The 27,362-nt window shown below is 36.7% G+C and overlaps 1 protein-coding gene across 1 annotated transcript in view; it reads right to left on the reverse strand.

The window, feature by feature from the left end:
- LOC127617477 (calcium uptake protein 1, mitochondrial) overlaps positions 1-27,362 on the reverse strand; it is a 76,952-nt gene that overhangs the window by 46,676 nt on the left and 2,914 nt on the right. The window contains exons 2-4 of the mRNA XM_052089454.1: positions 21,119-21,283; positions 18,823-19,006; positions 5,737-5,899 (exon numbers count right to left, since the gene is read on the reverse strand). Coding sequence (XP_051945414.1) covers positions 5,737-5,899; positions 18,823-19,006; positions 21,119-21,282 — 511 coding nt within the window. The 5' untranslated portion in view covers position 21,283. The remainder of the gene's footprint in view (positions 1-5,736; positions 5,900-18,822; positions 19,007-21,118; positions 21,284-27,362) is intronic.

Raw genomic sequence — 27,362 nt, forward strand, 5'->3', positions numbered from 1 at the left:
CACCTAAGCTGCAAATGCTTAAACATACAAATATTTGTCATGCCAATAAAGCACATTATAGGAAAAGTTTACCCCAAAATGAAAATCCTGTCATCATTTACTTATCCTTATGTTGTTCCAAACCAGTATGACTTACTTTCTTCAGTGGAAAACAAAAGGTGACATTTTTAAGAATATCCTGGCCACTCTTTTCCATACAATTAAATTGATTAAATAATAAATAATACAGTTGTCACTATGACTATATTCAATAGTCGTATAGTATATTCAACTATATTCAGTCTTCAGAAGTGATACACTAGATTTGTTCAAGGAACAGACAAAAATTAAAGTTGTTAATTCAAGCTCTGAAATGGACTACAAAAATGGTGCGTCAACACAATTTGACACCAAACACCATATGTTCTTGAGTGTCTCATGACCACACGTCATTGACATCAATAGTACCATATTTGTTTTTGAGAGCTACAGATGTGGGGAATATTTTCAGTGAATAACAACTCAATCTGTTCCTCACACAAAGCTATTGCATGGCTTCAAAAGAATGAGTCAAACTGACTACTTACTCTATATGATCCTTTTATGGTGCTTTTCAGTTATTTTGAAGCTTCCCCAGTCACCATCTACTTTCATTATATGGAAAAGAGCGGCCAGGATATTCTTAAAAAATTCCCTTATTGTGTTCACAAAACAAGAGGGTGAATCAATTTCATTTTAGGGTGAAATATCCTTTTAAAACTGAAAACTAAGTGACAGATCAATAAAAGAGAAGACAAAGGCAGAGAGAAACAATTGAAGAGAGATAAATGAAGAGGGCGAATGTCATGAGAAACCTCAGAGAGATATAAAGAGAGCAAGTGAGAGAGACAGGGAAAAGAGAGATTTGTGTGCCTTGGCTTTCAGGAGTACTGAGGTGGGCAGATTGGATGAAGAGCTGGTCGCCTCGTTGTGACACCATTTAGACTCCAAATAAAGTAGATAAAAATGTCCTTTTAAAGGGGAGGACATGGCCAATATCAGCCCTTCCACATGAACTGACCAAGCAGTGACTTCTTCATTTCAGTGATTCCAGTAAATAAAGGTCCCTAAACAGCATATTTAAGAGGGTATTTTCTCATGACCACTTTGCTTTATTAGTGCCCATTTCTCTTATCATGGTCCTTCTGACATTCCTTGTGATTAAAGCACATCTGAATGTATTGCATGAGCGACAGAGCACTATGCAATATCTTTAGGCCAAGTAGAACATTTTTTTTTAAGCTCAGAATGTAAATCCATATGACTAAAAAATAATCCAAAAGTCTCCAGTGGTTACATCCATGTCTTCAGAAGTGTTATGATAAGTGTGGGTGAGAAACAGATCAATATTATTAAGTCCTTTTTTACAATAAATCTCTACTTTCAAGCAGCCCTCTTCTCTCCTAAGAGTTCATGTTATTTTGTTTCTTGCATATCGCCACCTGCTGGGCAGGGAGGATAATTTATAGTAAAAAGGACATAAATATGAATCAGTTTTTTTTTCCAGCAAAACCTATCATATCACTTCACAAGAAATGGATTAAACCACTGGAGTCTAATTTTATGCTGCCTTTATGTGCTTTTTGGAGCTTCAAAGTTCTGACCACCATTCATTGAGATTCACTAAGATGGTTTTCTTAATTAATTTGAGTTCTGCAGAAGAAAGAAGTCATCCACATCTGGGATGGCATGGAAGTGAGTAAACGATGAAAGAATTTTCATTTTTGGGTGAGCTATTGCTTTAATCAGTGTCCTTTGTTGTTCCCCAAACACAGCCCTAATCCAATCCCTCACGTTATTGAACGGAAACAAGATGCAATGAAAGTGAATGGTGACTGAGGCTGCCAGTCCCTATCATTCTACTAAGCATCTTTTGTGCTCTATGGAAGAAAAAGTCATATGGGTTTGGAATGACATAAAGGTGAGTAAATGATGATAGAATGTTCAATTTTGGGTGAACTAACCCTTTAAGTCTACCTAAAATGTGTGACCTCATAAGTGGGAATCTGAGTTTATGCATCATCAAATTAATTTAACGTTTACTATCCAAAATAACAGAATGTCATTTATAATGCAGTCTGGAGGCTGCTCTGGAAATGTTGAACATTTTAACATTGAACACAAAGTGTAGATACATTCACATATGCAAAGACTTAAAGACACACATTTACAGTCATCAGCACTTCCGTCAGTTATTCATGGCCAGTGAACAAATCTCTCCCATCAGCTCCACCTCTGGGTGGGACAGACTGGATCTGTTAATTATTTTATCAAGCACTGTGACACTCACACATGCACACACACTGCCAACATTCCACTCCTCTGAAAGCTCAGTTTGGCATCCTGATTTTACATGCAACAGCTGCTTTCCTGGCTCAGCTATCATGGATCCCAAGTATCATGTGAGGTCGGACAGGGCCCAAGATGACCCTGGAGCGTTCGAAATTCAAGCCCAAAATAGGCTTTACTTTTTTTTAGGTATGCCCATATATAGGTTTTGGAATTGGGTCCCATACTGCACTCATGTACTTGTAGTCATAATCGTAAAAATGCTCCAATAGCAAACACCAATAATGTACGAATGTCTTTTAGAGCTCCTTGGCTCACACATCAGGAGCATCATGTGTTCTGTTTGTTGCAGATTACAGCGATCAGAGCGCTCATTCACTTTGTAGCACGAGGCACATGCAGACTACAAATGTATTTAATTAAATTGCAGCCTTTTGTGGGTTAATGATCTCATTGGGTCAAGTAGCAAACAACTTTTTCAGTAGTGAGAAGCTACAGTCAAAAACACAGAAACAATTCAAAGTAAAAGTTTCTGCCAAAATAAAAGCTTAATATAAATGGGGAAAAAAGAATGACAGAAATAGATCACTACTGTATAGTTATGTGATATTCTCTGTGATACTACCACTGCTACTAATAATAAAGTAATAGTAATTAAAGTATTATATTCAAGCAATTTCTCAACACTTAATTTAACAAAAATAACTTCAATGTTGTATTTTGGATTATGCTGTGAATTTCTGTATAAAAGAATTCAATTAATTTAAAAAAATGCAATATTATTTTGAACACTTATTGTTCTATTTTTATTTGATTCAAGTTTTAATGTGTTAATTTATTGAGACATGATCTTTATGATAAAATTGAAATAAATTGTTGAAATGGAGAAAAAAAAACAGGTATCAGATTCGGCGAGTAACGAAAAGGAAATATCGGTTCTCGTACTAGTTATCAAAAAAATGTAATGGTATTATGACATCTAAAATTTTTAGACCTGTTTTTTGATGATGATTTGAGGGTAATTTAATATTTTCAAGAACTCCACTATTAATAGCATTGAATACATGACATTATAGCTGATCACCAAGAATACAAAAAAACAAAATACTTTATTTAATATTTCTTATTTTTTAAAGTATAACAATATGCTTGTTTTCATCCAAGTTTTGAATGTAATTTATGCACAAAATCAGAATATAGTTTGTGAGTAAAGAAGTGTTTCCATCCCATGTGTTTAAGAGAACAAAATCATCACTTCTGGGAAAACTGGCGCAACATAGAAATTAAAATGGAAGTCGAAGCCACTCTGGCGCTTTTATTAAATACTAATGGATAACTTGATGTTTAGAGCACTCAGAAATAATGAACTGATGAACTTCATATATGCTAGCGTTCAGCGGCAGACGCATTATATCAGTTTTTTATCACTTATCAATTCTAAGTGTGTCTGACAGTTCTCCGGCTTTGTCTCTGACATTTCAGAATAACCAGAGCAACATTTGAGATGCTTTGCAATTATATTGATGATATCCTCTGAGCTAATTATGTATTCATCAATGGCTCGTTGAGGCAAAGTCGCATGGCTTTTATTGATGAGCATCTATATTCCTAAATAAGTTATTCCTAAATATATTGGTAAATGTGTTTACATCATAGTTTATGCACATTGTGGTCTTATGAAATAAATGTAAAAATTATTACATGGCTCTCTGGAATACTCGATTCTGATTGGTCAATAGTGCCATCTAGTGGTCTGATATATCTGAGTAACAACCGCACATCCACATATAAGACCGCTCATCCGGGTATTGTGAGCCTATTCACTACTTCTCGGATTACTGTGTGATCTCTAAAATAAAGTTATTTCAATGCAAATCAATGTTTCATGTGCAGTATTTATTTATTTGGCAAGTAGTCTTGTAATGAGCTGGATAATGAGGAGCCAGACGATAATTTTCACAAAATAAACACAAGCAAAACTGGTGATGTGGATTTCAACTGTTCAGCGATTTATTTGTTCTCACATATTTAAATAATTTCAACGCAAATAAATATTTTATGTCCACGTATTTATTTATTTATTTGGTTAGTAGCCGTGTAATAAGCGTGGGGGTCCTGATCACCCTGTTGGGCTTTATTTTGTGATAACAAATTGTGATGACTTCATTATCCCTTACTTTTCCAGCTACACTATAAACTTATTTTGGCCAGTACATAATTTGCCACTAGAAACATCTTTCCGTGAATGTTATTTCATAATTTTGATGACTTTACTATTACTCTAAAATGTGGAAAACAGTAATAGTAAAGAGTATATGTGTCCAAAGTTTTGACTGTTAATGTACATCAACAAGTGATAATGCACTAGACAAAACACTCAAAAAGTTATTTTAGGGTTGGAATTTCACATGACAGTAGCACCTGTCTGTGGGTGCAGAGCTATGTTCTTCATTGGTATGCTAGGAATATTCCAGGTAAAAAAAACTGACTTACAGTAAACCAATAAGAGAAAGAGGAAGTCAGTCAGCTTGCAAGGCCAATAGGCTATAAGTGCATTTATGAGCGTTTCACACATACAGATATAAACAGATGTAGAAACCTGGCTCAGCATGAGAGCAACATGACTAATGTGTGTGAAGAGTGTGTGAAAGACAGGGCTGCACGCCATTTCGAATTGCAACAAAGATTCAAAATTTGAATTAAGTGAAGCAGAATTAAAATAGAATGAATTTCAAATAAATTAATCAAACTGCCAGTACAGTGGTTACTGCTGTGTAGCTTTTAACAATTTTTTTTTTATGAATTTCCCTTAATCATTATCTTACACAGCATATGAGAACATATTTCAAGAAACGTTTGATGAAATTAATAAACAAAGTTTGAAATGCCACCTGTATAATTTTATTTTAACTTATATAATTATATTTAGAACATTAACTCAAACATTATCATTTTCATTTTATGTACCATGGTGAACGAACACTTAATTTTTAATGCTCTAATTTAATTTCCTAATTCTAATTCCTATATATCTATAGATATACTATATATATATATATATATATATATATATATAAAAATGTACATTTTGTGATGCTGTATAACAAAATAAAATTCTGTTTTGAATCCTGTGCTAATTATTTTACAGTATTGAACTTACTTTTGAGAAATATATCTAATCAGTTCAGTAAGAAAAATGTAGTCTACATATTAGGGAACATATAGGCATAATTAGTCCAAATTTATTATGTAATTATTCATGTTTTGTTGCATTAATTGTGATGTCTCTGTTCTTTTAACTGCAATTCAGCAAAATCCTCTTCCTGTCATCTGAATTTCAATTCAAATTTCAGCTCATGAACTGAAAGGGAGCCAATTTCTAAATTCCGAATTTTGTCAAACCCTGATGAGACAAGATGTGCAACTCACTCTCAGGCTGTTTCTCATTGGGCGAGATGGAGCGCACAAAGTCCTGTGGAGTCATGTACACCTCTGCATCTCCGTGCTCGTTGATGATCTTCAGAGTGGCGAAGTAGCGAAATATCTTGTCTGGGGTGGAGTAAGCTCTGATCCTGTTCTCGTACTCCATCACCTGCATCACACACAAATGCACACAGTCAATATTTGTCAGTTCTCTTGGCTCAACTCTAAAATAATTAATAAAAAAAGAACTAAAAGCATCATGCTACTGTATTATCCGGAATCATGGTAATTCCATGGTATGCCTTAAAGGACAGTGGAGTAAACTGTATTTTCAAAATGGTCATATTTGATTGAGGTAAATATAAAAAAGTACACTGGATAGATATGGAGTCCCAAGTGGAAGAACGGTGGCTGGATACTGTAGGTCATTTATATAACTAAATCTAACCCTCAGATCTTTTGACAGCCTGATCTCATGAACATTACGTGACTGTGGCAACATTTTTCCAAAACAAAATTATGTGCTTCATTACAATTTTGTCTGCAGTTTCCCATTGAAATTTCCAGCAGGGGGTGCTAAAAGTGAGCGAAATGGTTTCGTAATCAGACCAGGTTTTTAAGGGGAATATTTGATGGAGGTTTTACTGAGCAAAACATACTTCAATAATCTAAAACCTGGCAAAAGAGTGGTGGTGGCGTAGTGGGCTAAAGCGTAGTGGGCTTAAGCACATAACTGGTAATCAGAAGGTCGCTGGTTCGATCCCCACGGCCACCAACATTGTGTCCTTGAGCAAGGCACTTAACTCAAAGTTGTTCCGGGGGGATTGTCCTTGTAATAAGTGCACTGTAAGTCGCTTTGGATAAAAGTGTCTGCCAAATGCGTAAATGTAAATGTAAATGAGAGGTAAAAAAAAACATACATCCTTACCCAACACCTAAACCTAACCCATATTGTCCTTAAAATTTATAAATTGAGAATCAAGTTTTTTCAATGATTTATTTAACCTGGACATAAGGGTACTAAACAAAGTAACATAATTTACTAGAGCAGAGGTCGGCAACCAAAAAAACCAAAAAACATATGCATGTATGTGATTTTTGGAATTTTGCGTCCATTTTTCTTATTTTAATTGTTTATTTTTCACTACAAATTATATTATTAGCATAAATGTTGGTGTGACATTTTGGAGCAAAACCTGATGATTATGATATAATAATGATCCTGCATGTGAATTTTCACAGAGCATCTCAAGTGCTTTAATGAAAGAAAACCCGTCCTTTTATACAAAATGAGTTAACATAGTTAATGTCACAAATTTGCTTATTTGATTACTGATCATGAAATTGTGTGGAATCTTAAATATTCCTTATATTATATCATACATTTTTTTAATTCACACAGAGGGGTAACCACTAGTATGCAAGCAACAGTGAGAGAGGAGCAGGTTCTTTTATTTATAAGAAGTTTTTCACTCCTGCATCATTATCTATATCTTGATGTAATGCTTCCTCGTGATCACGCAGCCTGTTTTCATCATCTAAAAGTGAGACTAAAAACATTTAAAGTGTGACGAGACTCATGCTGTGCATGCAAGCCACTCGCACATCACAAGCCGATCAACTATTAACCCTTTTCAGTGAATCACAACTGCAAAATCATAAAACTTTATTTCCAGGTTTAATTATATTTTGAATAAATAAGCCTCCCATTCAGCTGATGAAAACAAGCTGCATGATCATGAGGAAGGATGACATCTAGATGTAGATTGGAATGCAGGTGCAGAATTTATATAAAGTAGTCTACTCCTCTCTCGCCGTTGCTGGCGTGCCATTGATTACCCCTCCACATGTGCCATAGGTTGCCAACCCCTGTACTAGAGGCTCTGAAAAAAAGTTCTCTGCTTCAATCTATGCAAAAATGCAATTAAATTCTAAATAATTTTAAAATGCCAGAAGTCCACAAGAGGACGTAATGAATAGATTATAAACCAAACAGCACCTTGCTCTTTTTGCACAATAAATAAATAAATAAAAATCAACAGTTCTATGTTATCTTGATGTTGCACTGGTAAGCAAAAATGCAATAAAAACACTTTTATTTTTAAATAAGTAAATTTTGTTTATTCAGCGTCTCGTGTAGGAGTGTTGTGTTTTGTTGATGCCGTATAATGTTTAAAAGATCAACATTTACAAATGCGTCTTGAAGTGAATTTGGACTTTAAATTTGACCACCTTACACAGGCATGCCACAGGAATGTTAATATACAATGCAGAATCGTTGGCATTTACAATTGAGATGCATGTGTCTGAATAGTGATCGTGATCTTTTAACCATTAATCGTGCAGCTTCAGGAGTGTGTGAGTAAAAGAGCAAAAACTAAGCATTTAAAAAGTCATAATAAGCCACTGTAGTCGCAATTTGTGCAAAAGTGAATAAAATGCACAGTTGTTGTATCGCCTCTTGTTGAAACTGCTTGAACGTGGCATTTTTAAAAATCAGTTTGCAAAATTTTTGTTATAGCAATGTTCATTCTATGAGACTAGGTTGTCTTTTGATTAACCTGCCCACAGAACAAGATCCTTTTACAGTGGTGCTGAAACCCGGGAATTCACACAGGAAGATAAAGTGCTTGCATTACCTCCCATCTCGAGCTCCAAATTACTCTTCAAGTGGCAAGGACCACACAACGAGTTAGAGATATCGATTTTGAGGTTAGGCATATAGATAGGGGAGGGGCACATCAAACCTACCTTCTCAACCTCCTCAAACCATGGAGGGAATGGGTACCTGTAGCCTTGGTGACAGTAGTTCCGGAGAGAACGGAGCTCAGGCCAGAGGTATCTCCCAAACCAAGTTCATTCACCCCGGTCCCTTTCGGTGACCACCTCTCACTGTCGCAGCTTACAGATATTGCCAGGTTGCAATTGGAAGTTGCAGATGTGTTTTCATTCCTATCCGGTTGCAAAAACCACATCGAACACCATATCGAGACCACCCCGGGGATGGTGGTTCGTAGCCACCCCTATCGTCTTCCTGAACACAAGAAAAAGATTGCTCAGGAAGAATTAGAAGCAATGTTCGAAATGGGCGTAATACAAGAGTCACACATCGATTGGGCCAGCCCGGAAGTTCTGGTCCGCTTCTGTGTCAACTACCGGAAAGTGAAAGTGGTGTCCAAATTTAATGCTTATCCAATGCCACGAATTGACGAGGTACTCGATCGGTTGGGCGCAGCTCAAATTTACTTGATGCTGGACTTAACGAAGGGTTTTTGGCAGATCCCTTTATCTCCAATGTCCCAGGAAAAGACGTTTTTTTCCACACCGTTACACCAATTTGTGATACTGCCCTTCGGATTGTTCAGAACCCCACATTTCACATTCCTGAAAGTGCTGAGACAGGCGGGACTCACGCCCAACCGGAAGAAGTGTGCAACTGGGCAGGTGGAAGTTAGGTATCTGGGGTTCCACTTGGGTCAAGGGCAGGTGCGTCCACAGGTTGACAAAACTGCAGCCATTGCAGCCTGCCTGGCACCCAAGACCAAAAAAGGGGTAAGGAAGTTTTTGGGGCTGGCTGGCTACTACCGATGGTTTGTGCCAAGTTATTCTGATGTTACCAGCCCGCTGACTGACAATACTAAAAAGGGGGCTCACGATCTGGTCCAGTGGACAGAGTCGTGACAACAGGCCTTCCTTAAGGTAAATCCACACTGTGTAGAGGGGCCGCTTTTACGTGCACCTGACTTCTCTCTCCTATTTATTCTGCAGACTAATGCATCTGACAGGGGGCTGGGCCAGTGCTATTTATTAGTCGCAAGCTCTAAGACAAAATATAGCACCATCGAGAAGGAGTATCTTGTGATTAAGTGGCCTGTTCTGACCCTCTGTTACTACCTGCTGGGGTGGGCCTTCACCCTCTGTTCTGATCACGCTCTTCTGCAATGGCTCCACCGCATGAAGGATTACTAATGTGGATCACCCGTTGGTATCTGGCTCTCCAGCCCTTTAAGTTCAAGGTGATCCACAGACCGGGGGTGCAGATGGTAGTGGCTGGTTATGCAGGCCGGATGTTGCCCCGGCCTGAATTAGTGGTGGGGGCATGTGGCATGGGGGGCATGGTCATGTGTCGGTCTGCGGGAGAGGGAGAGCGGTAAGGCTCATCACCTGGCTCATTATTGTCTCTTAACACATGTCTCTCATTATAGTGATGGCGGAGGGAGACTTAAAAGGCATGCCAGAGCATAAGGGGGTAGAGAGAGTGACCAACGATTTAAAACACAGAGAGAAAGAGTTTTTGTTATTGTTTCTGTTTTGACGGTAACCATCAACTGTGGACTATTAATTTATTAAAAGGAATTGACCTTGAACCTGCTTCATTGTCTCCTGACTCCTACGTTGCCCACAGACCAAGATCCTTTTACACCTGCCATTTCAGATTGATACAGTGGAAAGATTAGAAGGAACAACCTTGGCAGAGTAGATCATTTTCTTTTGAGTAATGAACTACAATCCTATGAAGCACTGTGAGTGATGTCATAAGGCCCTTTAGGTACTTTTATCCAGAACTAGTACTTTTCGTATTTTCAAACATGAGGAACTACAGTTCCATTTAGCTATTAGGATTGAGTTTGGTTAGACGTTTTAGCAACTACTAGGTGCTTCTACCCTCTGAAGAGGGATTGTGGGAGGTTCTGCAACCTGTGATTGGTCAAACACATGTGATGCACAAAGCAATGAGAAACGTGAAGAGTCGGAAGCCTCCTTGAGTAAACAAACTTGTAGCTGCTAGTCTGCTACTCTGAGGATAGCACAAATTTTCCAATACCCTAACAGAAATAACATTAAACCAACAATGTATCCAAAGGGAATCACCATTTCACACACGTGTGTTCAAGTTGGTGAGCCGAGCTGCTGTGTGACTTCAACCGGAGACACAGCACATGAGTACTCTGACTATATAGGAAGTAAAGTGAAAGGCTCACTCACCCAGTGTAAGGAGTGCAACCTGAAGACACAGGCTGCATCCGAAAACTGTAAAATAATGCCTTCGGAGTCTGTCGGGTCGGGTGAAATAAGGTGCTTTTCAAACTGTCCTGAGACCAGTTTCCTTAAGAGGCAGCTGCTCACATTTTCGGATGCAGCCACAGTTTGTGCAAAACGGCCCAAACAAAAAATATATTTCCAATCCTGGCATCCTCCATCAGTGTTGTTGGTTTTGTTCTGGTTGTTGTTGCTATTCAATCACATGTGCAAACCACGTCAGAAGAGAAATGGTCGATGCTAGATGATGTCACTCCTTTGGTTACATTTGTGCATACTAATTCAAGAGGGAATAGTCCCCTAAAGTGTGCCGTTCCTCTTAAGAGTTCTCATCTAGAAAGTTACTAAGGGAAATGTACTGGGACTGTATGTGGGAAAGGGGCCACAGACATTGATTTAGGTATAAAATTATTTCATTGTGACTATAATAAGAACAATTATTTGTGCATGAAAATGTTCACTTTGTAAATTTGAAAATATTTAGACACATTTTGATTTATAAACAAGAGTGATTATTGCAGTGTGAGATGAATGGATTTGCATATTTGCACAAAGATTTGCAGAGTAACAGTAATCAATGGCAGTTTAACTGGTAAATCATTCTTGGCATCTAGTAATTGGTAAGGTTTCGTCTTCTCTAAGGACCCATTTTGTGCCAGTGACTCATTAAGTAGGCTACAGTAGGCTAATTAACTCTATGTCTATGCTAATTAACTGTCATCTTGCATTCAGCTATTAGACGACACAAGTGATTGCAACTGCAAGATGAAATGAATAATAATTTGGAACATAAAAGGCTGCATAAACGGCTCCTATCAGCAATGCTTGTTCTGTGAAATATTATTCATCAATCAAACACTAACATAGTGACATCAAGTAACCTTTGTCAGATGTGTCCATTTATAATTAAATGTATATTATCTCAGAGGTCATTCCGCACACCACAGTCAGGGAACTGCTGACATATTTGCATAAGTAATATCTTTTTACAGGTGAAGAATACATTTTTTAAATTTGAAAATACTTTCTCCCATTCCAACTTTATATGCAGAAACAAGTGCTGAGCTGAATAGCAAAAGAAACAGAAATATGCGCTGCTAATATCTAATTATTATGATGCAGCCCTGTGTGTGTGTGTGTGTGTGTGTGTGTGTGTGTGTGTGTGTGTGTGTGTGTGTGTGTGTGTGTGTGTGTGTGTGTGTGTTGGAGGGTTGCATTGGCATGGGCAGAGGCCTTGTGCCACAGAAACGGACGGGTTGGCATCGAAATGGCACCCACAGTGGCACCCATATTCAGGCTTTGCAAAGAAACTTGTATTAAATACTACATTGGACACAACAGTTATGCAATTGTAATGTTTCAGTCTGTGTTTGTTTGATATGTGAGGAATAATGTACAGTGATAATTATAATCGCAGAATAAACCATAATCAGGACTACAACGTGGAGTGGATAATGCTTATTACATGGTTACTTCCCAAACAAATACATAATTGCTCACTAAATATTGATTTGAGGGTTTGCATCAAAATGTTTCACATTTTGTATGCGCATTTCTGAAAATTCAACTAAAGAAAATGTGAAGCATTGCACGTTTTCATGAACTATAAATGCACATTATATTGAGGGAGCCCGCCTTTTTTGTCAAGGAGCAGCTGAATGACCTCTTTGCTTCAGGGAGAGTTGTAATTGATGTTATAAAGCAATTGTACACTATGTTATTAAATGCCGCAGGACACATCGCAGAATAAGTGCAACAGCTCACATAATGAGGGCTCAAATGGCTATTCCCATACGCCGATATCTTCCATCTACCTGGGAGCGCCCGCACTCAAACAGTTCTGGTGGAGTATGAGGACTCGCTTTAACGACGGGCTACATTTGAAGAATTGTGCGCCATGGTTGGGCCTTTCTTTGAGCCAGTCACATCAAGCTCTCGCACACAACCAAAACCCAATGAGCTCCCTTGCTGTCAACTGCTGACAAAGGTCGCTGCCTTCCAATGCAACATCTGAAATAGAACCTCATAAGTGACTTAATGGGAATGCTCTACATAGGCAGCAACACATGAGAAGCCCATGAGAGACTCAACTAATCAACTGATTTCAATATTGTTTGTTGTTAGCATGATGCTAAGCTAACAACGTGATACCAGAGGCAGTCTAGCAGCGAAAGACCACTGTTATTAAAATGAATGATAGAAATTGGAACACTCAATCACCAACGGATGTATCACCTTTCAGTTACAGACATCACCTGTCAGGCAACTCAATAACACGAATGCACATTAGTTGAACCAGCAAAAAAAATATTTTTAAAAAGAAGCACAATTTCTGAAACCCACGTGGTCATAGTTTGCTGTTGATTTTCAATATGTTCTGTAATCATAATATTGACCAAATGTTTTGGAGATTTCAGTCTTTTCCCATTCAAGTAGATAGGAGCTGTAATTTTATGCCGCTTTTTAAAATAAAAACATAGATATCTATACATAGATACCTCATTAGCAGCTAAAAAATATATAATAATTGTTTTTTTGTTCATTTTTTGGCTAAATAAAATGCTGCACAACACAGCTTCAAAGTATTAATGAAAAAAAAATCGGATTAACTGTGGGACAAGGCTGCTACGACTGAATAACAACATGCTGATAATACACTTGCATTTGTGATATTGCTTGCATATAATAATAAAAACATTAACAATAAAACAAACATTTAATATTATATAATTGTTATTATGAGTTTTATTGCTACTTTTTGAATATTACATTTATATTTATATTTAAATAGAACTTTCATGTTAGTGGGACTTTTATTTTGACAGACCTTTGTGTTCTTCATATTTTGACAGGTTAGTTATATCAAGCTTCTCATTAATGCTGCGATAATCCCGTCGTGACTCTTGAGCTGAAATCCACGAGCTGCACCGGAGGAGTTCATTATAGTGTTAACAGCCGTTTATACTCTAAACACACTGCATGAAAATGAAGCACCAGCAGAGTGTTGCATTTGTGTGAGTGTGTGAGCGTGTGTATGTGTGCGCATGCATTCATGAATGTGTGTGAAGCAGATGACAGAGAGCAGAGTGGCACCTCTTGTTCATTCTGTAGCGTGCAGCATATGTGATTGTATAATATTTAATTAAATTACATCTTTCTGCTGTTTAATGATCACACTTGGCCATATCCAGAGGTTTTTTATTTTATATTTAAATTGTCATTAATTTCATCTCAAAACTGTCACATCTCATATCATTTTGCTATTGACAGAATACTGTAATATAGTACCGAAATTAGCAAAAAGATGATATCATACCGTTTAAATGTTTTGGTACTGGGATACTTTGTTAGTACCAGCAAACCGCCCAACACTAGTCTTTCATTTTATAACATGATGAACTGTTTCCACATAAAAGCAGTTTATGCAGCAGTCTGAGGCTACTTCATTCACTTGCATTCACAGCTCTCCTTGTTGACCGTTCCAGGATGGCGCCACGGTTGACGTATCTGAACCAGACGAATGAGGCATCTACATATGTATATCTAAGATAGAAAATAGCTGCCCAGGAGCATTCGGAAGATGACCACAGAGTAGGGCTGCCCCCAACCAAAGATTTTCCTAGTCGACTAGTAGTCGTTAGTTTAAGCTCGATTATGATATTAATTGAATTACTAAATATATATATTTTGGGGGGCATCAGAAAATGGTTTGAGTTCCAGGGCTGAGAAAGAATGTTATAAGTAACATTGCAAACACTGTTCTACAATACAGAGAAATACTAAACTGTAATAATGAGCCTTTAAAATATACATTTTACAAGCGCACTCACGAAGCGAGCCCCAGGACACCGGCAAAAGAGGTAATGAATCTGAATCTGTCAGAATGTCTGAACATTTTGTTAATTTATAGAGAGAAATGCACATTAGGGTTGTGCCGACAGATGATCTCGAGGATCGACAATAGTCAGAGTGTTCGCCAATAGCTGATGCCTTTGACCATGTATTAAATAATTATTAATATTAGGCTATTATTATTATAATAAAATTAATATTACAAATAATTTGCCCGTAGACACACAGAAGAAAGAAGAAACACACTTTATTAGCCTATATTATTAAAACAGCCATCTATGTGCATGTATGACACGCTGATACAGAGGCATGCAATCTCATGGAACACACGCATGTAAAAGGATACTAATGTATAGTATCCTTTTATATATATATAAAAGTTTCTTTTTTTTTTATCAATTCAAACAAATGTTTTTGGGCGATGTGGGCAGGTGGGCTTCATTACATTTATCTATGATTGGGAAGGTTAATGTTATTAAAATTAATTGTTTTCCAAAATGTAACTACCTGCTACAATCTCTCCCTGTAGATGCCCACTCTCTTATTTCAAAGAATTTGTTAGCATAGTGAAGTCCTTCATTTGGAATGGTAAACGTCCCAGATTACAATTCAATTAGTTCCATAGGCCGACTGACATAGGTGGGTTAGGTCTACCCAAGATTTTTCATTCATTGGGGTGGCTGTGGCTCTGTTGGTAGAGCGGGTCGGCCACTAATCGCAGGATTGGTGGTTCAAATCCCGGCCCACACGACTCCACATACCGAAGTGTCCTTGGGCAAGACACTGAACCCCAAGTTGCTCCCAATGTCAGGTAGCACCTTGCATGGCAGCTCTACCACCATTGGTGTATGAATGTGTGTGTGAATGGGTGAATATGTCACAGTGTAAAGTGCTTTGAATACCGTTAAGGTTAAAAAGGTGCTATATAAGTGCAGACCATTTACCATTTCATTGGTCACTTCCAACTGAGAGAGCACCTCCCTGGTTTTATATTGAACAGGACGTTCTTGCCCGTTTCGCCATTTCAAAGCCTTTCTATCAAACTAACCGGAGAAGTTAAGTTATACCCCGTTATCTAGCATTTGCACTCGGTATGGACAAAAGTGTCCAGAGTGTTTAATTCAAAATGTATTTAAATGTAGTCTCAAGCATATGGCTGAACCCAAAATTAGTTCCCCAAGAACGCGGCGGGGCGTTCGGTCCGCCAAGGGCTGGAGGTCTGCCTCCGATCTGCCCAGAGAGGCGTGGTTGTCGTCCGTTAGAGGGTGGAGGAGTGGCCGAGGAACAAGCTACGGCGTATCGGAGAACCGGCGAGTAGTTGCATTATTGGCATTAATTCTGTGGTTTGAACAGTACGTTAAATACCACGACATCACCCTAAACAAACAAATTTTAAAACAACATCGCCTGTAGTATAAACACATGCTTCGTTCGCCTAGGGTGCTTTAGTTCATCCAGGCAAAGAAATTCTGCATTTTTCTAATTATAAATCCAGGCTTTATGGATCACGACACACAATTGAGAACCACTGCTCTACCGTTATCTAGATCTTAGAACAAAAACTAAAACTAACAAAACAAATAAAACATGAGCCGACTTGCAACAAACATACATAGACTCACAAAAACGTAAACCCAAACACACACACAAACAGAAACAGGTGTCTAATGTAGTCACCAGATGATGAATGGCCTCATCCATCAAAGGCAGCGCGCCACCATGATTTTGTGCGAATCAATTTCAATTTTAATCTGTTGCTGCTTTGATTTATACTGTTTATTGTAATGTTGCATCCATAATTCAGACCAAAATGATCTCCTTTAATGCAGAAATGTGAGCATTAGAAGCATGGTTATAAACACCAAGCTCTGACCTACACAATGCCATTGCTGCCATGTCTTGTTGAGCATACAGTAGCAAGAAACATATACACAAAAAACACCGATACAGCTTAAGCACTCATGCTAGAAAACTCACTCAGTAATACAACCATGATCGTCAAGGATGTGTAAACCCCAAAGCCAATTAAGCTGATCAACAGGTCCGGGTTCACCCATAAAAGACAGTCGGAATTTATATATTTTTTATTTGGACATTGAGTTTCGTATAAAACATGTCATTGGAATCATTTTGTGATATCTCCTTGCCTCATGACTCGAATGTTTGATTCATTTTGTGAATAAGTTCAAACCACTGTTTCATTGTGTCATAACTCAAAAATGTACATGGAAGTCTTTGTGTGGCATTGTTAAAGTACTTTTTATTGGAGATGCACCGATTGACCGGCCAGGGACCGGAATTAGCCGATTTTCCGCATGCTCGGCCCGGTCTGGTAACCGGCCGGTCAGCCTCACGTCTTACCGATTCCAAGCCGGTCCGTTTTGTTGTCAGCGGCACAGGCAATAACGTCACAGCCACATGTAAACATGTCATTGGCGAGGAAGATCTTCACTGTGAGTGAAGAATACATAAAGTTCGAAATGTGTAATAATTGTAAGGCCAAAGTAAACCGTGGGGGAACCACCACAATAACCTTCGGATCAACAAACCTAATTAGACATTTATAACACCATCACCCAGCTGAACATGGCCATTTTAAAAAAGAAGCTAAAAAGTGAAAGCAGCTAAAGCTAGCCAGAGCTCAGAGCCAGTCACAAGTCCGGGTCTCTCCTATCATTCCTTGGTATAAGCAGCGAAAATACCAAAGCAATTACGAGGAAAATGATGGAATTCATGGCCCTGGATGACAAGCTGTTCTCCATAGAAATTGGCCAAGAAAATTGCAATCGGTGCATCTCTACTTTTTATGTTTAAGTTAAAAAAATATTACGATAAAATATAATATAAGAAAAATACATGTATTTTTCATTTAATGAAAAACACTGTAGAAAAATGCCTTTAGACTTGTACGATATTTTACGTCTTACATTAAACATTATGAATATCCTAGAAAAAAAACATACTATGTTGAAAAAAGTACCCTTAAAACCATTTCAGAGCAAACATAAAAAAAGACATATCAAATTATTGTTGTCACGATACCAACATTTCAGCACTGAACTTAATCTGAATTGAACGCACTCCTTTAGCCTATAAAAAAAAATTACATGTAAATAATACACTCTGAAAAGAGGTTTTCAATTTTCTTTTTCAGAATTACATGATTTCAATTGAATGTATTTAATAAAAAAACATTAATCACCACAATGGTGTCTAATCAAATTATTTCCAAAAACATTCAACAAATGATAACAGAGCAATGACTTTTCAACATACCATTGCATTTTTTAACCAAATGTATTTAGTACAACAGCACTCATGGTTGTGATGTATTGCTAAACTGTTATAATTATCAATTAATACCATTAATTATAATCATGTTGCAATTTCTTAATTTTCTGGCATCTAGCTTTTATTTTGAATCAAGCTTTTATTTTGACGTGTTTTTGACTGAAGCTTTAGATAAATGGTTCACTACACGGCCCGCTGTGATAATTAAAAGTGAAGTGTTGCGATTAAATTCTATAAATATATAGTTTGCATGCGCTGTCCGTTTCACAGTGGATGAGTGCTCTGCAGTCATCTCATATAACACACAGCACACATGATTCTGTGGAGTTTGGAGTTATGAGCGGTCTGCTTCAAACATCCATTTATAGCATGCAGCTCATGCAGACTAAGACTGCAGCCTTTCACAGTTTAATAATCACACTAGGACCTATCATGATTTTAATTAGATTAATTATGCATTAATTTCTTCCCCAAAATATGTCAAATTTATGTGTGAGCATTTGGAAGCAGTCGTGAGTCAGTCAGACAGTGTGCGGGTGTCAAATTGGAGTTGTAATACAGGTACTGCCCAAAAACACTGGTATCATGACATCTTTTCATCTTAGTATAGACCTGGTGGTGAAGTACCGGTGCTTTTGACTCCCCTATATCAAATAGCATAAAAAGGTAAATTCTGTTTTACACTCCAGAACTCTTTCCCTTAACACAGTAAGTCCCACATTGGTTTGTTCCATCTGCTGAATTCATTAACTTCACAATTATCACTTTGCCACCTTCCCACAGCTGGTATATTACATGCAATCCAATTCAGGGTCGCCGTGGTGAAGCCTGTCTGACTCATCAAATAAATGGGAATAGTGAATGGGAATAGCCTCATCATAATGCGATTGACACGTGCATTGTAGTCACCTTGCGGTCACGGAAACCGATTTTCTGTTTCTTCTTCTTCCCCTCTGACCCTGCCTCCTCCTCCCCACTACTTGACTCGATTGTGCCATCTGACTCCGCCTCCTCTGTAGCCAAATCTTCCAGAGACTCTTCCTCCTGCAACTGCTCCTCATGCTTGACTGAAGACCCCGCCTCTGCATATGCTCTGCCAATCAAGAGAGAGTATGCAGATCAGTCAAACTGAAGTTACTCAACCGATGCTGCATATATGTTGTAGTATTTCTCATACTTTTTTTTTGTTCACACTCAGGCATCATTCACGTTTTCTTCAAAAAATATCAAACTCAAGTTTACAATGTATGAGACCCAATACTATCAATGGACATCTGAGAGTGTATTTATCTCCAGATGTGTGTCTCACACTAAATATCAATGTGAAGAGCAGAGAGGTCAATATCTTCAGGACACAAAGCAGTAATTGAAAAAAGGTCTGCCGTTGACTTGATGGTATGTGTGTGTTCAATAACTCAATGTAATGAGACATTGGGAAAATGACTGCAAAGGCCCAACAGTGAAACACTACCTCATCTCATAACTCCCTCATTCTATAGATCACCTGCCAGATGCATTTCTCTATACTGCTGAGTGCTGACATAAACTACACACACACAGTCTGCACTGGACTGGCCTTCACCCAAACTGCAGATGAATCTCTGCAGATATGGGCTCAGTAAGGACACTCACCCTAAGAGTGAAGTGTGGGATTTTTTTCAATGTTAAAATTATTTCTCCTATCTTAGTTTAATGTGCAGAGACAACTACAAGTAAGCCATTTGTAGGCAAACTGGTTGCATTACCCCAAAAAAACAAAAAAAAAACATTTTGCTTATAGAAAAATTAAAAATGTATTATTATATCATGACAATTAGGCAAATTCATGACAATTCATTCTCACTACCGTAATGCAAAAAACCTATTCTATTTCCTGTAATGCTAAAAAACATCTCATTCTCATTATTGTAATACAAAACATAAATTCATATTATTTTAATGCAAAACTTTAATTCTCATTATCGAAATGCAAAAAAACCTCATCATTACTGTAATGCAAAAAAATAATTCTCATTACCAAATGCAAAAAAAAACTCATTCTTAATGCAAAAAACACCTAATTCCCATACCTTAAATGCAAAAATGACTATAATTACATTTACTATATTCTTATTACCATAATGTAAAAATGAATCACCATTTGCATTGTGACATTATTTTCATGAAAAATAAACAAATTCATGACAAATAATTCTCATTACTGTAATGCAAAAAAAAAAATCGCATTACCGTAATGAAAAAATAAATCAGTCTCATTACTGTATTGCAAAACACACCTCATTCTCAATTACCATAATGCAAAAAAATCCATTCTCCTTACCGTAATGCAAAAAAACACCCTACTTTCAGTACCGTAATGCAAAATAAAAACGAATTCTCATTCATGTAATCCAAAATGATTCACCATTTGAATTTTGACATTAAGCAAATTCATGACAACTAATTCTCATTACTGTAACTCAAAAATACCTCATTCTTATTACCGTAATGCAAAAAAAAACGATTTTTCATTATTGTAATGCAAAAAATAAATCATAATTGTAAAATATTTATTCATCATGGTAGTATTTGTTGTACTGCCTTTCATTTCTTCTGATTTAAATAAAAACATAGAATTACAGTAATGAGACACCTGAATCACCATTTGCATTATGACATTATTTTCATGGCAACAAAGCAAACTCGTGATATTTAATCCTCTTAACCGCAACAAGTCTAATTCTCATTACTGTAATGCACATAAATTCATTTTCATTACTGATGTGCAAAAAACTCCTCATTCTCATCACTGAAATGCACCTCATTGTCATTACCATATTTCAAAAAACTACATTTTCATTACTGTAATGCAAAAAAAATATGAATAAATAAATATTTATTCATCATGGCAGTATTTGTTGCACTGCCTTTAATTCCTGCTGATTTAAATTAAACATTGAATTACAGCCATTTTTTATTGTAACAGTAAAAATGACAACATTAGAGTAATGAGAATCTAATGAATCACCATTGAGAACGGGAATTACAAAAGGTAATGTGAATTATGAATTAATAAACAAAACCTGTACACCCCCAAACAAAATAAAAAACTTTAAGACATCTCAATGAAATCTGCCAAGGTACTTGTATGTTAAAATGCTGTATTTGTTTTGTAAGATGCTGTACTGGCATACAAGGCTAGGGAATGTGTAAAAGAGTCATCTACCTCGTCCACATTAGTCCAAGACTGGCTGAGACGCCTGTCACCCCCGCCAGAGCAGCCAGCATCAGTCTATGCCGCTGATAGGAGCGGAAGGCACCGCTGTGATGTCGCCTTGACAACTGCACCATCCCGATGGTGGCAGCCGTCAGCAACCGCAAGCGGTACATACTGCCAGAACAGAGAGTGTTAGAAAGTGATTACTATGCAAATTATAGGTTTAAATCACAATGAAAGTTATATCCTTATGCAAATATATAATTGATTCTAACATAACTAAATATTTAAGCAGACAATGAACTACAAGTTATAAATTATCTAATGAAATGAAACCAAACCAAAGTCAGCTCTTCCCCTTCACTGTCATCATTTGGGTCGATCTGACATAACACATTTTAATATGACTGTGTGAAATTAAAGCCAAAAATAGGGGTTTTGAATCTTTCACGAATACTGCATGGATTATGCAGAATCCCTGCACTGTAGCACATCTCCCATAGCCTGGAGCCTGCACTTACAAAAAACTCATTAAGCAAGCTTGGGAAGGAGCCACACTTTTAACAACTGACTTTGGCCCATGAGGAACTTGTACTCAGAAGGGGAACTACTATATCAAACATATAATTCAAGAGTTTTGTGTTTATTAGTCCAATCTGTATGCTAGTATACTCCTTAATGTTGACTAAATTAACTGTTAAAAGCAGGGGCGTGTCAACAACTATAACTGGTGGGTACATGTCCTCCTCACTTTTAGAAATAACTCAATTCACCTAAAACAAAGCCTTTATGACCCAATAGAAGCCTGGGTCATTCGTTCAGGAATTGGATTGCACTGGTCGTGCCATATTTTCGTGCTGTAAATTAAAAATAAGAGTCTTTCATTCGGAAGGTAGCGTAGTATGTTTTACGGAGTAGATTCAAAAGAACTAACTCAAAATAATCATTTGTTTGGGAATAGGACTACATAGGTAGCACTGTATGTTTTGCGCTTTAGATTCAAAAGAACCGGCTCATAAGAGTCATTAGTTCAGGAATAGGACTACATAGGTAGCGCTGTATGTTTTGCACTTTAGATTCAAAAGAACCGGCTCATAAGAGTCATTAGTTCAGGAATAGAGCTACACAAGTCATGTTGTAGACACAAAAAAATGGCTCGTTAGAGTAATTAGTTCTGGAATCGAACTACACTGGTTGCGCTGTATGTATTGTGCTGTAGATTCAAAAGAACTAGCTAATAAAAGTCATTGGTTTGGAAATCAAACTACACTGGTTGCACTGTTTGTTTCACACTGCAGATTTACCAGTGGTGTTGCAGTGCCAATGGTAGGAAAAAACCTCACATTTGAGTATTTTTGCGCAGTGTTGCATCCACATAGGTGGAAGAATGCAGGTCTGAAAACCATTAACTAGACCAAAATTATGAAAATCAATTGCTTCTGTTTTTTGTTTTTTTTACTGGAACCTGTTTTGAAAAAGAGGCGTTTCTTGGTTCCTAACCCTAGTAGAGAGGTTTTCAAATGACAGAGCCATTGTTAGTTCTATTGATTAATTAATTAATTGATGGTAATTCAAAAAATATTCAAAAATGTGCCAAAGGATAAAATGTGGGAACTTATTTGAAGTTACTAAATTTGAATAAATAGTAATTTTAAAAGGTAGTTTTGTTATTCATGACTTATAAGCAGGGTGTATTGCAATAAAACAGTGCCTCGTAGAAACAGTGACATATGATTGAAGACGCAGGATAGCTTTTGAGATTTGCCATTTTCAATCTTTTGTGGCAATTTACCTGACAACCCAACATAAACAAACCAGCATCTGCTCATGTAATATTTACTTGAAAAGAGAACTTATCGTTTTGCACGCATTTTGCGACATCAAACTGCAGGCAACGAGTGAGTAAAGAGTGGACACTCCCTCTATGCTTTATAAAGGAATATTTCTCCCAAAAATGTTGTTCCAAAAAGTAAGAAAGTCATACAGGTTTGGAATATGACAGAATTTTGGGGTTGACTGTCCCTTTAAGAAGGAAAGGCAATAGTTATTAGTTTTCCAATATTGACTGTGGTTGTGATTGAGGTCCTGATTCAGCAGAACATAATGAGACCGTGAGCATAACATGCTAATTGGAGTGAGCACTTGTGCGTGACATTGCAGACTGATGCTGCGGGTCTCTTGGGTTCGGGACAGTGCGAATTTGACTGTCAACTCTGCAGAACTGATCAAACGGAGCAGAAATTGCATTAGCCCAGCCAAAACCCAAGTGAGTTCTATCAGAGTGAGTGCAACTGGTCCAAGATTTCTTGATGGACAATTATATGCTATTTCACAATGCAAGGCTTTAGTTATTGTGTCCATTACAATGTTATTAATGTAATTGTTTTTGAACAGTTCAATTTAATTACAGTGTGCTTTTGATTCAATATGCTACCTAAATGCTGTCACAGCTCATCTAAATGAACAATTAGCAATTAAATAGTTCATAATATTTTAAGTTTAAAAGGAATAGGTCCCCCCAAAATGTATGTCATTCCAAACGTACATGTTGTAATTGTTTCTGTGGAATTTGAAGAATCTTTTTCAGACTACAGTTCATGGTGAAAAACTTATAAAAGCAGTCCATACAACCTTTGTACTATATTTCAAATTTTCTGGAGTCATATGAGATTTTTTTTGAGGAATAGACAGATTTTTAAGTCTTTATTCACTGATAATGTTCTCATACGCCTAAGCTATGAAATCTCATTCGTGTTCGCATTCAGATAAACTAAATGGCGCACCAACGCTTCGCTGCATGTTTGACATCAGTGACGTGTAGGGCTGGGTATCGATACAGTTTACCCGGTTTAAATTTGATTCACAAACTTGCTCATTTTTCTAAATAATGAAAGAAATTCTTCCCTAGCAAATGCTGTTAATTATACACGGGACCTTTTAACCTATAACCTTCTCAAATTTTTGTATGTTAATATCGGAGATGCCATGCCAAAAGCCTTATTTAGGACATTTATGGAGTTTCAACATGATTATCTTCTGGCAGTCCAGAAGAATTACACTTTCAGATTTGCTCTGCATGGGGAAAAAATGTAATTAAGAGTACTGATGCTTACAGATAGTTTATTGGCTGTCAGGTTAACTGAAATAGAGGAAGACTATATCGGTTTAATGTGATGTAATTTAATGAGCTGCAAATTTATCCTAGCTCTAGTTCATAAATACATTCCAATGGCTAAACTCTTGTATTTGACTTTCTAATTCAATTACAGAGTATCTAAACTACATTTAAAATGCCATTTAAAAAGGTGTCCTGCCTTACTCTTGGACGACAGGCCAAACGTCAGTGTTTCAAAATACCATGAGCTCACATTCTTGACACTCTGAGCATTAATAACATTATCTTGACAATATTTAGCAAATATTGCATTACAAATACATCAGTTCTCACTTTTGAGAAACGTTTCCAGGCAGCGCTTGTTTTCCACGATGTGTCGAGGTTACTCCATGTGATTATACCCTCCCTAGCAACTGGGCCAATTTGGCTGTTTAGGAGACCTGGTTGGAGTCATTCAGCACGCCCTGGGATTCGAACAATCGAACTCCAGGGTTGATAGCCAGCATCTTTACCACTGAGCTACCCAGGACCCGTTAAAAGGAAATGTTATGCATGCCACTGTAGTGAAGGTTTTGATTGGTTATTCCACCATGTTGACCTGGGGCACTAGTTGTTAGCCAAGTATGGGTAAAGGTGAGCCATGATGGGTAGAGATTGAAGAGTGCAATTACATCGCTATTATACAGGATATTGTTCTTATTTCAATAGAAAATATAAACTAGTATAAACTGTAATAATGAACGCAAAGCGCTCCAGTTTCAATTTAAACATTTGTGTAATGACAACTGGTTCATACACGCTGTTAATGACATGCAGTGACGCACGGTTACCCTATTTCTGTGGAGCATTGAAATTATTAAATGAAATCTCAAAGGTTTGCTTTATGACAAGTATAAGGGCTCGTGGGTTTAATCAGAGCATTAAAATAAAGTGTGAAAGTGAAGAAATTAGGACAGAAATATTTTACTACTGCATAATATAATAAAAATATAATAAATTTATAAAAATTGTATTTTTATAAATGTAAAATTGACCAGAACTAAAGTTGACCAAAAAGAGACATATTTTAATTATTTAGAAATATTGTTATATTTATTTTATTTTCATATCATTCATAAGTTTTCAAAGCCTTAAATGGAAATCATAGTTTATCCCTATTTTATTATTTGATTTATATTTTTGAAGTTAAATGTGTAAAAATGACTTCTTAAGGTGTATGAAGCACACATGCAGAAAAGAGCACACCTTAAAAAATATGACAATTATATGACAATTAACATCACAGCCCTAAAACAGACAATTAATAATCATAATTGCAATTATTTGTTTGACAATTAACCATCAGCCAAAAGTCATAATCGTGACAGCCCTAAACATACAATTAATAATCATAATCACAATTATTTGTTTGACAATTAATCGTCTGCCAAATGTCATAATCGTGACAGCCCTAAACATACAATTAATCATCATAATCGCAATTATTTGTTTGACAATTAACCGTCAGACAAATGTCATAATCGTGACAGCCCTGCTTAGGGTTTCATCAAGTCAAAATAGCTCCCTCGTGTATTAAATGCAGGTCACCATTTATTTACATTGTACAACATGTAATTATGAAATCTCTATTGTTCCTTTCTCAGTTTCTAAATGCTGCTTCCAAAGAAGTCTCAATAATAGATCCTTCTTGAACAAACAAGGAAACACAATCAAAGAAATCAGGAGAAAGATTTAGGTACTTCTACATTTCAGTTGTCCACGCATTTCATAAAACCATAACTAAAGCGTACAATACTGTTTGCCTTTGTACTTTAGGAGGTTCTTTCAAAAGCGCTGCAACATTCTAGGCAGAAAGAATGGTGTAACCTCTGATGGAATCCAACAACAATTCAGCACTCAAAACAAAAGCATGGAAGTATTTGTGAGATTTTTGTCATGAAGGTATTGAAAGAACATTTTCTAAATAAACGTCCATACTCATGAAAGCAGAAAACCTGTATGATACAGCAGGCAAATGGCAACATATTATTTTATTTTTTTGTACAACTTTTCTGCTGATATGAAACCTATAAAACACAAATGTATTATTTTTTTTGATGACATGTGTTCTGTGAAAATGCACATAACTACAGAACATTAGCCTCTCATCGGCTAGTGAGGTAGAGTTTGGCTTGTAATAATAATATATGTGGTACAATAATAATAATAATTCCCTCAATTTTAGTTTGGAGGAGTTCCGTGTGAGTACATTTATCAAAACATGAAATAAATATTCATTTAATTCATGAGATTACAAGTTTTGACCAAAATACCAAAATCCCAAAATAATAATGCAGGACTTTTAACTATAAACAAGACCAAGACACGTCGGACTCCGATCTTAAAATATTGGAGACTTGTCACTGATACAATTAAATTATTTACCAAATTTGGTATATATTAATGAGAACACAGAATAATGGTAATGATAATAATAATATAAATTATTGGTGGATACTTGCTGATAACATATTGTCCCAAAAAGCAACTATCACAACTGATTAATCAGTAAAACCGATAGTCCTTTAGTATTAACAGAAACTATCATTTTAATTTTGTCGGTCAATGCAATAAGGTAATTTAAGTTTAAAAGTATTCACTTTATTTAAGGGTAGAAAGACAGCTTGCCAAGAACAAAATTGATGCTTCATTATTGATTACTGTCATTTTACAAATGGACTTTTAAGAGCAATCCTTGTTTGTGTGACAGTGCCCATTCACAATTTTTGGCAACTCTGCAGCTACAAAGCGATAGCTGGGAATTCAATTTGGGCAAGTATCAAGAACTGAATCATAGCTGTATCTGTCATATTTTGCAAATAACCACTACTACTACATTTTTATTACAAATTCATTCAGCTCCAATGTGATGGATGCTTGCTCTGGACACATAGTACATGCACTGACCTGATTGAGACAGAAGTGGACTTAATAATCGAGGACAACAGTCCATGGTTTTGTGGATTTTGTAAGTTGGAAAAACATTCATTTATTTATTTGATGCCCTCATTCTAGACAAATCCCAAATGCACAGACCAATCTTGAAACAGGTGGACTCAATAAAAAACCACAACAGTCCATGGTTTTGACATAATTGTT

This window comes from Xyrauchen texanus, chromosome 24, assembly GCF_025860055.1.
Source record: "Xyrauchen texanus isolate HMW12.3.18 chromosome 24, RBS_HiC_50CHRs, whole genome shotgun sequence".
Classification (NCBI taxonomy): domain Eukaryota; kingdom Metazoa; phylum Chordata; class Actinopteri; order Cypriniformes; family Catostomidae; genus Xyrauchen; species Xyrauchen texanus.